This window comes from Ochotona princeps, chromosome 7 (genome assembly GCF_030435755.1).
Source record: "Ochotona princeps isolate mOchPri1 chromosome 7, mOchPri1.hap1, whole genome shotgun sequence".
Lineage (NCBI taxonomy): Eukaryota > Metazoa > Chordata > Mammalia > Lagomorpha > Ochotonidae > Ochotona > Ochotona princeps.
The window spans coordinates 47,956,085-47,971,067 of NC_080838.1; the positions used below are offsets into that span (position 1 = coordinate 47,956,085).

General features: G+C 39.9%; 1 protein-coding gene across 4 annotated transcripts in view; it reads right to left on the minus strand.

The window, feature by feature from the left end:
* Positions 1-14,983, minus strand: part of MTTP (microsomal triglyceride transfer protein) — a 71,395-nt gene that overhangs the window by 45,526 nt on the left and 10,886 nt on the right. The window contains exons 2-4 of one of the 4 annotated variants that reach the window (XM_058667009.1): positions 4,499-4,686; positions 3,715-3,781; positions 2,818-2,961 (exon numbers count right to left, since the gene is read on the minus strand). Coding sequence is in view for 1 of the 4 variants with exons in the window: in XM_058667007.1 (XP_058522990.1) it covers positions 2,818-2,961; positions 4,499-4,686; positions 10,594-10,654 (393 nt within the window). In the remaining 3 variants the exon portion in view is untranslated. Of the gene's footprint in view, positions 1-2,817; positions 2,962-3,675; positions 3,782-4,498; positions 4,687-10,593; positions 10,756-14,983 lie in introns of those variants that run through there. The other 3 variants (XM_058667010.1, XM_058667008.1, XM_058667007.1) reach the window with 3 other exon arrangements.

Below are 14,983 nucleotides of genomic sequence, written 5' to 3' on the forward strand. Positions count from 1 at the left end.
AATGCAACGTAGTTAATTTAAAAAACAAAAATGAAACTAAGCTTTTAACCCAAGCAAACCAAGGTGAGCGAGACTGGAGAAGACTGTTTTTCCTTCCTTCCTTCTTTCCTTCCTTCCTTCCTTCCTTTCTTTCTTTCTTTCTTTTTGAGAAGACTGTTGAGATGGAGCTGCAGGGACTCTTCCCACAAAATGTGGCAGAACAACTTTGCCTTGGGATCAGAAGGCCTCACTCCCTGAGTTTGCCTATTCTTTAAGGATAGGAGAAAAACTATATTAACTGGCCAGACAGCAAAAGTAAATGAAAAGCTTCCCAGCCAACATGGATCAGCAACTTCATCTTTGATGTGTATCTAAGGCATAGCACAACCAGGAAACGGCATGCTAGAAAACAACAAAGAAATAAATGTTGGTCTGTACAGTGCTTGAGAACTTTGAAGCTGTCACATTTGTTTTGGAGGTGTGATGTGTGTAGAAAAGCCATACTGCCGACTAAGAGCAAATCAATGCCTGGAGATGAGACAAGAGGCCAACTCAGCAGCCACTTAGTCCATCTAATCGATACAGACAGCCAAAACCAAAACATGGAAATCTGGTCATTATCCAGTTAATTAGATTAACACTTAAAGTTGAAAAAAATTCTGTGTTGTAACTTGAGGCATTTTCACTTGTCACTGTTAATCAATTTACCCAAACATTAAGATTTCCAAATCAGTTTATGATTTATAGGCAAAACTACAATTGCTGCTCAAGCACTTACATATGGGAAATGAGTAGGCATGAGAAAAAAGATGTGCAATGACTATGAACCCAAGCATTTTGATGGCTTTCTATTATAATGCAAACATGAGAGTTTCAGACAGGGAAGGGAGAGAGGAGGACCTCCAAGGACAAATGTATATGTGGATGAGCATCCTTGAAATCACAGAATTTTCCAGATGTAAATCTTGTTTGAAACTGAATTAAGACATGCTAAGAAAATTGCTTTACTCTGTATAATTTCTCACAGAGTAAGCTGAAATGATAGTTTGATGATTTTTTTGCCAATGATGTAGCTGAACACTTGCCTTCTTGGTCTCCAGGGTCAAGTTTTCTCCAACACATACTTTATTGTATAGTCAAAAGATAAGGTGATGTACTTTACCCTGTGACTACAGGAAACCATCACAGATCATGGCTGCTCCAGAAGGGGCACATGAGTATCACTGAAATAATGATGTGGCAGTTCCAGCCCAGCCTTTGAACAGTGAGGACTCAGTCCAGTTGCATGTGTCACAAAAGACTTTGCACTTAGCTGCCGCTCCAGGAGCTTTAAAATGATTGACTGTGATTAAAATTATAAATGTAATTAAAATTTTATGAATTCAGATGCCTTGCCACTTGGGAAGCCCAGAGAAGAAAATAACAGCAATTCATGTGAACTAAGTTAAGCCACATGCAAATCAATCAAGTTAACTGTCAGGGATGGAACAAGGAGTCATGCAAATCAACCAAAGAGATGGTCATTTTCCCAAATACTCCCCAGCCAGAAGACAGCTGAAGATAAAAGTTCGAGCATGGACTCTGTTTCCAGTCTCCGTTCCACCACTTGCCAGTTGTTCTTTCACTTGAATTCCTCATCTATCACAGGAGGAAGAAGGAGCAGCACCTGCTCCCTGGTGCCGCCATGAGAGTAGAAGTGATAACTCATGTAATTCCTCTGTAAGTGCTCAGCGCATTTGAGCAATTACCAAGTGACCAGGAAGCAACCCTTCACAAGGCTGATCTATTGTATCCCCATCTAACCTTATTCATTCCTTTTCTTTTTTTCACACAAAAACCAAGTGCCCCCCATGAGCAAGGTGTTGAAACATACAGATTGAAAAGTACATCTGTGTACAAGAAACTGACTCTGAATATGGACAGCAGAAAAATAGAAGATTATAATACATTATGGTAAATTCTTAGAAATAAGTCCAAATGGCACAGGGCCTGGGAGGAGATTGGGACAGGTTTCAAAGAACATCCCCTCACTCAATGCAAAGCATAGTTCTGGATGCTTTGGGAAGAAAGTGGGAAGGCACAGAGATGTGAGGGAGGGGCTTCAATTAGGAATGGGAAATTTCTCTACTGAAGTCCACAAAGTAAGCGAACACAAAGTGAGATGAGCCAAGAGTGAATAACAAAGTGCTACAGTGTTGTAAAGAGGCACGCTTATTTCTCTCTTGCAGTGAACTGCATGAAAGAATGAACCTATGAGCAAAGCCTGCAACATGATAAATACCTTGACAAGGAGAAGCAGGAAGAAGAATTCCTGAAGATGGTTAGGCATATTGGACTGTGGGAGAGGCCATGACATCATAATCTCTAATAACATTTACTAGAAAATCAGCTCTACTTCAGACAAGCCAGCACTTTCAAAAAGCTTTGTACAGATATTGATATTTTTATCACAAATCAATATCACTTAATAAGCTATGCCATTTTATTCTTACAATTTTTCTATTTCACTCAATTATGATGAGATGAGTTGCTATGTTACATTATCTTTTACTATACTTTCTAATTTGTTAAGGAATATACCTTATAATAACGTCTCTCATCAATACACATGTATTTTACTAAACAACTTTTCACAAAACCAAGAAACATAAATTGGCTAAAAATAGAGAATTCCAAGCATTGACTTTAATACTTAATTTTAATCCACTCATCAGTTCTCAAAATCATTCCATTTTCCATAAAAGTAATCATAATATGGTTACTTTAAATAATATCTGCTGAAGAAAAGAAAATTATGAACATGAACACAAATGATGTTGGGCCTAGAAACCCCTTTACCTTTCCATGGACGAGATGAAGGAGCACGGGTCTTTGGAGGGTTTCCAAGTTTTCCTTTCGTACAACTTGATGGGCACTTTTTCCTTTGAAGATGCTCTTCTCTCCTCTTTTTGGATTCACATTTTCCACATTTACATCATTTATCTGGAGTCACAGAAATAAACCTATCAGAAAAACTTCCCAATATCTGTCTCTATCACAATATCTTAAAGGATAAAATGGTAAAAGGATCAACAAAGCCAGTAATAATCTCTATCATTTTTCAATTCATGATTCATAGGACCTGCCACTCACTTGAAGAGGATGAGAATGCATTAGAAGTTAGACTGGGTGATTAGCACTTTGCCTGGTGTTTAGGACACCTGCATCCCACATAGAAATAGTTGAGTTTGATGCTAGCTCCTGACCACAGCTTCCTGTTAATGCAGATCCTAAGAGTCACCAGGATAGCACAAGTAACTGGATTCCTGCCACCCCCATAGGAAACCTGCATTAAGTCCCCAACTCCTAACTGGCTCATCCCAACCAGGCATTAAAGGCATTTAGAGAGCGAACCAGCAGACAGGATCAAATCTCTCTCTTTCTCTCTCTCTCTTTCTCTCTCTCAGTATCTATGTTGCTTTACCTCTCAAAAACAGCTTTTGGATTAGGCAAAAATGCAGCTACTTAAAGAACTCTGTGATTTCAGTTTTATAGTAAGTATAACTTAAACATAGGTATTTTGTGTCATTGTCACTTCATTTATTTTGAGCAGTTGCTATCTGCCTCGTTACTTTGCTTTAATTTACATGTCTGAAGAGATTCTTGTTCCATTCTATCACAACTATGTATTATAAGGCAGATGAACAGGCTACTCACTGAGAAGACTAATTACCAAGTCACCACATAGTAGTTTACTGTTCTACTGAAAATGCCTCAGAGAAGCAGATGCTGATGTTTTGATCCAACTTGGAAAATGTGACAGCTATCAGAAACACCCAAGGAAACAAAAATCACTTAGCAAATGTATTGCAGTTACATCCTGTTACAGAACACATCAACAGCCACAGTTCTAAAAACTTGCTCCTCTACATCTATTTCATAATATCAGACTAGGTTCTGTTAAAGCAAAACATAGAATCACCACCTATGAAAACTGAAAAAGGCCTCAAGAATATCTAACTTGATCTTCCTTCTCAACACGGAAATCTAAGCCACTGCAATGTGATCAAATATTGACGCTCAAAGGCATACCTTTTTCTGTCCCCAGGAAGAAAATACAATAAAATCACTCGTTCATTAGTGATACCATCTATTACATCAAAGAACTCAGGTACCTCTTAATTTATCTCATTTTTCAACCACAGTGATCTCATTTGTTTCTCACATGACACAGATTCTGGACACTTTACTCCAGAACATTTCGAATGAATCTGTTTCAGGAAACTGCTAATGACAACCAGAACTAGAGATCATACTTTGGTTACTGATCATTTGACTTCCTGTTTCAATCTTTTGGAAGATGAGATCTTCTGATCAGCAAACACTTATTTGTTTTGGAAATAAGCAACATACCATATAATGAAAAGCACAAAACAAATGCTATCAAATGGTAATGTTTGAAACACTTTGCTGACATCTAACTGTGAGTTTTGTTTGTCTGAGGGTTTGTATTTTGGGGCGGGGAGTAGAAAATGCCCACCGTGATTTGGATCAGTTGGTCATCATCTCCATCAGGATTCCTCCATCGTAAGGCAACATCCACATTAGATGAAATCCGGAAGCCCACACTGTCTTGGAGTTTTCCTTTGCTTCGATCAACAAAGACTTCAGTGGAATACGTGAGTTTGTACAGCTGGTCATTATTTAACGAGAGACCAGTGGTGTGACCTGCATAAGATAATAGGGATGCAAGTCAACATTTGACAGTGAGGCACCTGTTGGGCCAAACAATGTGCTGTCTTACCATCAGTTCAGTGGTGCTCAGTGACTGTTTAGTAAGTACCAGTTGAATGAAAGATGGTCCTACTGATCACTCTGCTTAATAGCTTCAGAAAATAACCTAATAAATAGACCTTGGTTCAGAAAATCTCAGTTTTTATCTAAAATCAGATTATCTAGAATTTCTTTTATTAAACAACATGTTTTAATTAATTGATATGGTTTTGTATTAATAATTGATTCTAACTGCAAGAAGAGGTTTTGCTAAGAATTATTTTAAAAGCCTAATTAATACACCTGCATTCTATATGGGTTTGAGTCCTGGCACCATTCCTGCCTCCAGTTTCCCAGTAATGTATACGCTGGGAAGCAGAAAGATAAAGCCCAAGTATTTGAGTCCCACTTCAGTTGTATATATGGTAGATCTGTGTGGAGTTAAGGATTCCTTGTTTTGTCTTAGCCCAACCTAGCTGTTGTGGGCATTTGGAGGAGTAAACTAGTAGATAAGCAATCTCTCTTGCTTTGTCTCTGTCTCTTGGCCATTTAAATAAATAAAATAATTTTTTAAAAACACTGATAATAACCATTTGCATTTACCATAAAATTTGAGATGCATGACAAGGTAATTTTTAATTAAGTAGTTCTTTAATTTGAATCTGTTTTACATTTAAGGTCTATTACTCCAGTGAAATTTATTCTAATAATCAGTAAAGTTTCTATTCAAAGTTACATTTAAAGTTTAAATTAACTGTGCCTGCATAAAATAATGTATTACTATAAAAATTTTAGTATGAACTTAAATTTGCCAGGGGCAATTTAACATCAAATAACATGCAAGTCAGTACTGGGAGCCAAGAAAATTGATACTCTGTATGAGTTCACACACTATCTAGTACAGTTTAACTGACCCTAAAGAAATGTAGAGTGCTACGGAGTTCTTCCCAAACAATGAAATTTATGTTTGCAAAAATCCACCTTGCAAAACTGCTATCTATGGATTTCAAGAGAGTATCAAGAAGGTTATCAATATTATTGGGATTGTATGTCCCGGGATATTAGCACTCACAACTGTAGATTTTTCCCTGCAAGAAATATGTATAAATGAGAAGAGCAAGAATGGGGTATAGTTAACAAGACCGGAATGAGGCAGCTGAGAAAGTATGTAAAATTACTTTGGAGAACCAGTATATTAAAAAAGCTTCTGGCAGCCAGTATTACGATGTGATACGGAAAGATGATGCCTGCAGTGTCAATATCCTTTAGGGGCACTGGTTGGAATCCTGGCTGCTCCTCTTCCAATCCAGCTCTCTGCTAATGTGTCTGGGCAAGCAGTGGAAGACAGCCCAAATGTTTGGACTTCTGCACCCGTGTGGGAGACCAGAAAGAAGCTCCTGGCTTCTGGTTTTGGCCTGGCCAAGCCCCATATGAAGAGTGAATTACCAGATGGAAGATCTCTCTGTCTCATGGTAACTCTCCCTTTGACTTAAATACATGAACCCTTACAAAAACTCAGTGAGGAAGGCATTGTTACCACTCCTACTACAAAAGAGGACTCTGAGGGGCCTAGTGACTAGATCATTTACTTGGGTCACCTGGAGAATCAGTGGTGGAAATGTGATCTGAACCCAGGCACCTGTCTCTAAAGATCACACCATGTGTGACCTATACTATAGTCCTTTAAAGCTTGAACTCAAATTCTTTTTCATTCCTAGGGAGTAAGCTAGTAAGCCTAGTAAGCTAGTAAGCCTAGTAAGCTAGTAAGCCTAGATTTCAGCCATTCTACTTGCTGACAGGCAATTTTCTAGCCCACAGGGCTTTACCAGTTAATAAGGGGGATGAAATTTCTACCTTCAGGGAGCTTGTTTTCAGGGAGAAAGCAATTACAAAATAACCTGATAAGCAAAGTATATAGTATGATAAAACTGTTAATAAAGAATACTGAATAGACAAGAGAATATTAAAGCAAAGCCTTCAGTAAGAAAGTGACATTCTGGGCAAAGGCGTCATGCTGGCCTTAGGGATTCCTGAAGGAAGAACACGCTCCCCTAATCTCCCCGTTCTACCATTCCCACACTAAGGGAATAGCAGGTGCAAAATAGCGTGGCTCATGAAGATGTAACATAGGAGCATCAGGAAGGCAAGGAGCCTGGATGTACAAGACACAGCAAAAGGAGATGAAGCCAAACAGATGCATACGAGAGCAGGAAGCTTGGGAAGGCACTTGCAGAGATCTGGAGCCAGGTTCTAAGACAGGAAGCTGCCTGAGACTTTTGACTGATGGCATTACATGATCTAACAAATCTTAAAAAAAGAAAAAAGAAAAAATAGCACAAAGATTTTTAGTAAGAGTCACAAAGAGCCAGAATGAAGAAGCAGAATATCCAGTATACAAGTATGTATCCACAAAAACAAATTATGCCAAGCTTTAAATCCAGAACAATATGAAGTTTAAGATTAAAAAAAAAAAAGACAAAGTCAGAAAAAAAAATAAACCTTAAAAGAGAGAGAACCTCCTATCCTTTGCTTCATTCATTTCCCAAAAGCCTGCCTCTGCTAGGGCTGGATCATGTTATAGCTGGGAACCAGGAATTAAACTAATTGAGCCTTTCCTAGGGGTCTAGAACCTGGAGCCAAGCTGGTATTTGTATCTAGGCACTCTGGTATGTGGTGTGGGTGTTCTAAGAGGCATCTTAATCACTGCACCAGACCAGCTGTGCCATCTTCTGTATTTTAGCTGGGACTCTGCAGTTGATTCAAACACTAGATTTCTAGCCAGCAAAGGTATTTTAGTTGTGGAAGCCATTGATTTATGACACCCACGATATTCCACACAGGTTATATAGGAGACACATGTTGTCTTATCTGATTCTCATAGGAATTCTGAAAGGTAAGCATTTTATGACAGCTGATAGAAAATGACTCCAGGTTCAACCAGCAGAGTAGATGCAAGAGTCGATGTCTAAATTTGCTGAAATCCAAATTTGGGGGACTGCCAGAAGTTCTGATAAAAATAGGTGAAAATTCCAAAGAAAGGTAGTTTTTCTTCACTCCCAAGGCTTCTAAAAGTATGATGTTCATATCTTTCTCATATTTACTTTATCAGTCGACAGAATATGAAAAGAGACACACTACAGATGAGCTGTTGATCATTAGTTGGAGGTAATAAAGCATAGGAAAGAATGGGTCTTGGTCTACCGAAGGCTTTTTCCAGCCCTCTGAACAGTCTAGAATGCCCACTTCTCTGCCTTATGCTTAGAAAGCACCAAGTGGCTCAAATGAATAGATGGTACTAAACACCATCCCTGGGATTTCTCGTTGGATGGTAAATACTTCGTTTCTGTTATTTGACAACACTGGGCACTGGAGCATGACCTGTTTATATTATAGACAATCTCCCTTAAAAGGCGTTTGTTGTTCGGAGTATACACAATGGATCTTTTTGGAAATGATATTAGGTATAATAAAAAGAGAAAATAATTCCAAAAGGAATTCTATACCTTTTCAGCTTGCCCCTTCTGGTGAATAGTGACCTAAGAGACATGAACCTCTCAGTTTCATCTTTTTAAGAAATTTGTTAAAATACCCATGTATCAAGCATAGATACAGCAGCACTTACTGGGTTGAGCAAGAAGATAAAGCAGAGGTAAATTAAGTGGGGAGATTTGAAGAGTTATCCCGTAATGATTAAGTAATGGGAAATGAAGTTGAAGAAACTAGAAAATTATAAGGAGAGAAAATTATCAGGTCAGAAGAAAGAGCAAAATCAAGGGCTAAAAAAAAGAGAAAAAAGGAAGATGGTTAATGCATTAATGCAAGCGGATTGATAAATAAGGGTAGGACAAGGGAATAAGAGACAGACTGGAAATAAGAAGTCATTCAGGCTTACACGTGACAAACTTAAATGGGAAGTAAAAGTGGTATTTAAAGACAACTTGAAGAATAGACCTAACATTACAGTCTAATTGAAAAAGCACGGAAAACTTCAGTTTTCAGAAAGTTCACACTCAGCAAGCCATATAGATTCTTTTCTCCTGAACCAAATTCCCCTCTAATCTGTTTCCATTTCAACCTGCCCTCAACATCCACTCAGATCTGAAGAGTTACTAGACAGTCACATTGGTAGCTTAAGTTAGAGATGAATCTTGAGATGATGCAAGGGAACCCAACCAAGATTAAGAATAACTTGAATATAAGGTAGACGCATTACAAGTCAATCATTAGAAGGCAAAGAACTTATAACTGAATCCTGCTATTGTAATACAAACAATCATACCATCTGGAGAGTAAGACTTGAGGACTGTACTTCATATTTATACTACTTATCACAAGTAATTGAACTCTGAAGCTAATAAAGCTTAACTTCAGGGGGCCCCTCACTTGCCAGGCTCCTTTAAGGACTTTGGAAGGAGACCCTGTCAACGTGTACACATTACCCTATCTTTCCTCAGTGACCTTGGCAAAAAGAAGATAATTTTGTAATCTTCTGAAAGGCAGCCTGTAAATTGCATACACTTCAAGTTAAAAAAATTACTGAAATTACACACAAAAAACTGTGGCTGTCACCTTCTAAATCACATGTCCCCCCAAGGGCCATTGATGTGTGTGTGTGTGTGCATGAGCACTTTAAAATCCGTTATAAATATATTTCGAAACATCAAAATGTCAACTTTTCTAATTTACAGAAAGGGGGAAAGAGAAGTCTACACTAATTATAATAACTGCTCTATTATTTTACTTAAAATAATAATGGAATAAGATCTGATATTAAATTATTTAAATCACTAATAATTCAAGTACTCATCAGTAATTGTACAAATAATAAAATAATAAACCCTTAATAGTTTTAGTCTGATGTGATTTACAAACCTTTACTTTTTTTATCCAAGACAAGTGTGTATCTTTAAGTTCTGCATATTTTAGAAACTGATGAAAATCTATTTAATTTTATTTATATAAATTTATATATGATTTAAATATTATTCTAAGTGAGTCATTTCATATCAATGAATTACAATACACTTTTTAAAAAACTGGACCCTAGTATTATGCTATGTATTAGGTCAATTCATTTTTAACAGTCTTTTTAAGAAACTCTAAAATGTGATTCTTTTACACAGTGCAACATTTCAAAAACCAAAATTTACAACTCAATTCATCTTAAAATAAGACTCGATAAAAATAAATCTCATACAATTTTCTGAAATCATTTCTCATGTGTCCTTAGTTCATGCTTTTTATGTGTGTGCTTTAAAATCAATTTCATCTTAAAAACAGAAGTTCTAACTAGCAACACTTTTTCCCAAAATCTTATTTCTTAAATCTGCAGCTTGTAGTTTTGCTTTTTTTAGTTCACTAACTACAACTATTCTATCACTTTTGAATGTTAATGGAAATAAATACATGCTTTATCACTTCATTCATAATTCTTTGGAAAATAAAAAGCCTTTTCCATTGAGTCTAATTCTTCTTGAAGTCACACTGCTAAGCAACCAGAATAAAATTTAAGAACTGGCTTTTTTTTTTAAAATATAATCTCTTTTACAATTCAAATGAAGGAGCTGTATTCTCTGTGACAACCACAGCAGGTAACAATAGCTGGCATCTTTCCCTTCTTTTAAAAACTAGATCATAAAGGCAAAATTGAAGAAACACTGGTCCCAGGGACTGAAACTCAAAGGATCCTCTGTTTTCTAATGTATGGAGGAATTTGAATTTGGTTTCACCGCAGTCTTGCTATCACAAATATTTCAAAGTTACAAGGGGTTTTAGAGATGGTTTAGTTAGGAACTCTTTCAATACACACACACACACATCTCCAAAGACTGAAAAAGTTAAGCAAAAGCAACACAAACTTACCTTTAACAGAAGCTGAATATGAGGAAATGAAGCAGAGAAAAAGCACAGCAAGAAGAATCATATTGAGCAGCCAGCAGCTACTGCATCCAGTTGCTGGTGGGAGTTACTGAGAAGTAGCCTCTTCCCAAGGCAGCCAGTGAGGGAGTGATCCTCCCCACATCCTGCAACAATCATGTTTATCTTTGGGGAAAGGTCAGATTCCAAACTCCAAAATCAGGACCAAAGCTTACTACAGGGCTCGCTATTAATGATTAAACATAGGTGGACTACAGATCGCAGTCTTTAACAAAAATTTTTTTTCACTTAAATAGAAAAATCAAGAAAGTTACTTTTGGGAACAAAACCAAACATTCTAACCTCCTATCAACACAGATTAGTGAAGGGACATTCCAAGAGAAGTGATAGGGACAAATCTCTGCTCAGTATAATTATCATGCCTGTCACATTAACTGCCTATCTTCACCTTGTACCACTTTATCTGAGACAGCAGTGAGGATTCTCAAATTCAGCTAAACTAAACTGAATTTCAACATCTTGTATGGTCATCCTTGAATGGGCTGTACTAGCTACACACTATTATTTAAAAGATTACTCCAAGTTTTAGGATTCAATTTTAAACTGTGAAATCCTATCACCAATTCAATATTATGTTAAAAGTCAGTGCTCAATATCATGATTCTTTTCTAGAACACTAAATTTGAACTTAAGTCTTCTAGACAACCAGAGTAGACTTTAGCCATTAGGCCAGAAAGTGAAATACAAAGCATAAAAATCTCCAAAATATATTTCCTCTTGAATTACGTATTTTTATATAAACTAAAAGATTAAAATTATTTGTTCTTCAATTGAGATTATAGCTTCATTTTTTATTGAATCTGTATGTAACTTAAGGCTAAAGTATCTAACAAAAATGAATTATGTGGTTGGGCACATAATTTTAGTTAAATACTAATTTTTTCTTGAGGTTAAACACAAAAAGTCATTCTGAGAAAGTAAGTTTTGTTGAAAAACGCTTTTTTTCTAAAATAGGAGTTACAAAGGTAAGGCAATATGAAAATACTTTATTGCTTTCCATTTGAATAGACTTGCAAGTTTTCCCACAATTTCCATATTAAGTACACAGGGATATGAAGTTATAGTCACTTACACTTTACCTACGTAACTATTTAAACCAAAGAGTTCTTCTGCATCATATCCAATGCTGTGAGAACTGCCTTTGTATTTTGAGGTCCACAGTTGCATAGATATGTAATGTCTGTGACTAGATGCTGTGATTCATGATACGTGTCCCTTTGGGTAAAGTACTATTCGTTGTCAGGTGCTTATCAGAGTCCAACCAATAAAAGACATATCACTATTGCCTAACAAAATAAATGCTGCTTCATATGGACATTTGATTTCCACTGGAAAGCTCCTATGAGTCACTTTGGTGGTTGTAAGTAACATCATTCTTTGCCTAGGTTGCCTTGTACCTAGGCAAGTGTAACACTGCTGGGTGGAAAAACAGGAAACAACTGGCAGGCATTCTGGACCTAGGTAATGCAAATTTGTGTTAATTATGTCAATATGCCAGCATAGTTGCTTATTCTTTTTTTTTTTTTTTTTTTAAAGAAATGTGGGAAAGGAGAGGAACAATGGGCTGGGACATGCCACCTCAGGCCCCAGGTTGGGAATACTGCAGATTGCCTAGGGAAGAGGGTCTGTGTTCCTGTTGGAGTGGGAGTGGCTGGTGGCATGTTTGCTAGGGAAGGAATGACTTCTGGGGTCTTCTACAGACTGGGCAGCAGCACTGGCAAGTAGATGAAGGTGCTGAGACAGAGTGGTTTAGAGGAGGGAAACAGGAGGACATGTCTGGATCAGGCAAGGCAACCACCCACATGAGAGACATTGGCTGAGCTAGATAGCATCTCCTGCTGCCTGATGACACACACAGAAGTTGGGGCTGAGGGGTAATGCCTGCAATTGTCAGAACAGGTGGTGGGCCAAGTCGTGCTGGGCCACAGCACCCACCAGAACACAAGAGAACCAGATGTGGGGTGCAGATTTTGTAGGGGACTTGTGGGGTTTCCTCTGTGGGACTGCAACACCTGTCAGTTTGTGTGGAAAGCTGGGTGGTGGTGATAGACCAAGCAAGGCTAGACAATGGAACTCACCTGACAGAAATCCACCTAACACTCATGAGATCTGGGGCTGTGAGGAGTCCAGGCTGTGCCAGGCTGTAGTACCTGCACACCCATGCAAAAGCAAGGACTGAGGCCACAACATGTCAAGCAGTACTGCTGCACCTGACAGCATGCACTGGATGCAGGGCTGGCTGCAGGTCTACTTTGGTACTTGGGAAAAGCCTCTACAAAGCCACAACTCTCAATGGGGAGCACAGAGATAGAGCTGGGGGTGGCTCAGGCTAGGCAAGTCTGCAGCATTCCTCAGAATTTTTGTGGGTCATGTCTGGAGACAGGCCAGACTGGGTCAGGCCATAACACTCACTGGTATACATGAGATCCAAGACATGGTGTGGGCTATGCCCAGTTGGGCTAGTCTGAAACACTTGCCAGCAAGAGCTGAGGCTGTGGACAGGTTGTACACCCACTATTAAAACACCTGCCAGTTGGGGCTCGGCAGCGTGGCCTAGTGGATAAGGTCCTCGCCTTGATCCCATATGGCCGCTGGTTCTAATCCCGGCAGCTCCACTTCTTCTCCTCTCGGTATATCTGACTTTGTAATAAAAATAAAATAAATCTATATAAAAAAAAAAACCTGCCAGCAAATGAAAGATCCAAGGCTGGGAACAGGACTAATAGGGAAACTGTGGACTCCCCTGTTGGGCTGCAGCTCTCACTGGAAAGCAAGAGCAGAGTCAGTGGGAGAACCAGGTTGGGCAAGGGTACAGCACCCACTGTCGTGTGTGTGGGCTGGGTTTGGGGGTGGGCCTGCTGGTGTTCACAAGAGCCAGAACAGATGTGGGTCAGTTAGGCTAGACCATAGTACCCACTGGTGAGTGCCAGGACTGGAGGCCAGTCATGTCACTCTTGACAACACCTACTGGCACAAGGGAGATCCACTGCTGGGAGCGAGCCTGGCAAGGAAAGTTGGGGAACTCCCCTTCCTGCTAGGCATAGCTCCTACTGGTGAACTTGGGCTATAAGCAGGCCAAACCAGGCTATAGAACCTATTGGCATAAAGTGAGTCAAGTGTGAAGGTGGGCCAGTCAGGGCTATTCCACAGCACACACTGGCATGAGGGAGAGCCAGGATAGCGTGCAGGCCAAGCCAAGTTGGACTTGGCCAGTTCACATAAGGGCTGGGGCTAGGGTTGGGAGTGGAGCCAGGCTGGGCTAGGCTGCACCCACTGGTGAGAGCTGGACTGCAGCGGGCCAGGCTGGGCCAGGTTATTGCTCCTGCTGATGAATGTTGAGACTGAGGACAAGCCATCTCAGACTGGGCCACAGCACCTACTGGTATGTGTGAAATTCAGGGCTAGGAGTTGTCCTGGTAGAGGAACCTCCAGGATTTCCCTGCTGTGCCACTGCTTCCACAGGTGAGCTAAAGAGCTGTGACTGGAGGTGGGCTAGACTGTGTTAGCCGGCCACACTTGCTGGCAAAAGAGGTTGCCACAATATGTGTGCATCAGCCAGGCTAAGCTGTAGCACCAGCTGGCAAGTGCTGGGGTTGGGTGTGAGTCATGTTGGGTTGGACCACAGTATCCTCTGGCAGGTACAAGATCTGGGGCTGAGAGCATGCCTGGCATGAAAACTGTGGGCACTCCTGTGCTAGGCTGTACCTACTGCTGGTGAGCACAAGAACCAGGGCTGGGAATGGGACACGCTGGACAAAATAATGGCACCCATTGATGTACATGAGGGTCCAGTGTTGGGGCAGGTCAGGTTGAGCTAAGCCGTCACAACTCCATGGATATGCAGGAAAGATGGATGGAATGTGGGATGGTCCAGGCTAGGCAGCAGTAGGAGAGGCTGGTATGTGCAAAAACTGGGCTGGGGGCAGGTCTTGTGGAGGCTACTGGGAGTCTGCATGACTAGGTTGCAGCACCCACTAGTATACATGAGGACTGAGTCTGTGGAAGGTTGGCTGGGCTGGACTGGGCCACAGCACCCACTGGTTCATGTGACATATGGGGTTGGGGCAGAATTGACCATGGAGCTGCATCCATCAGTATGTGCACTGGCTGCTTTAGGTGATGGACTGAACCTGACCCTGCACTAGCTTGTTCACACAAGAGTCAAGTCAGAGGTCACCACAGTTGAGGTTTCTTGGGGAATGCCCAACTAGACCACTGAACTCAGACCTTGGCCACAGGGAAAATCACGTTATGTGTGGTCTGACCTTGGAATGCATGTACTGGGACAGGGCCTCTTCAGTTGCTGATGTCTGTG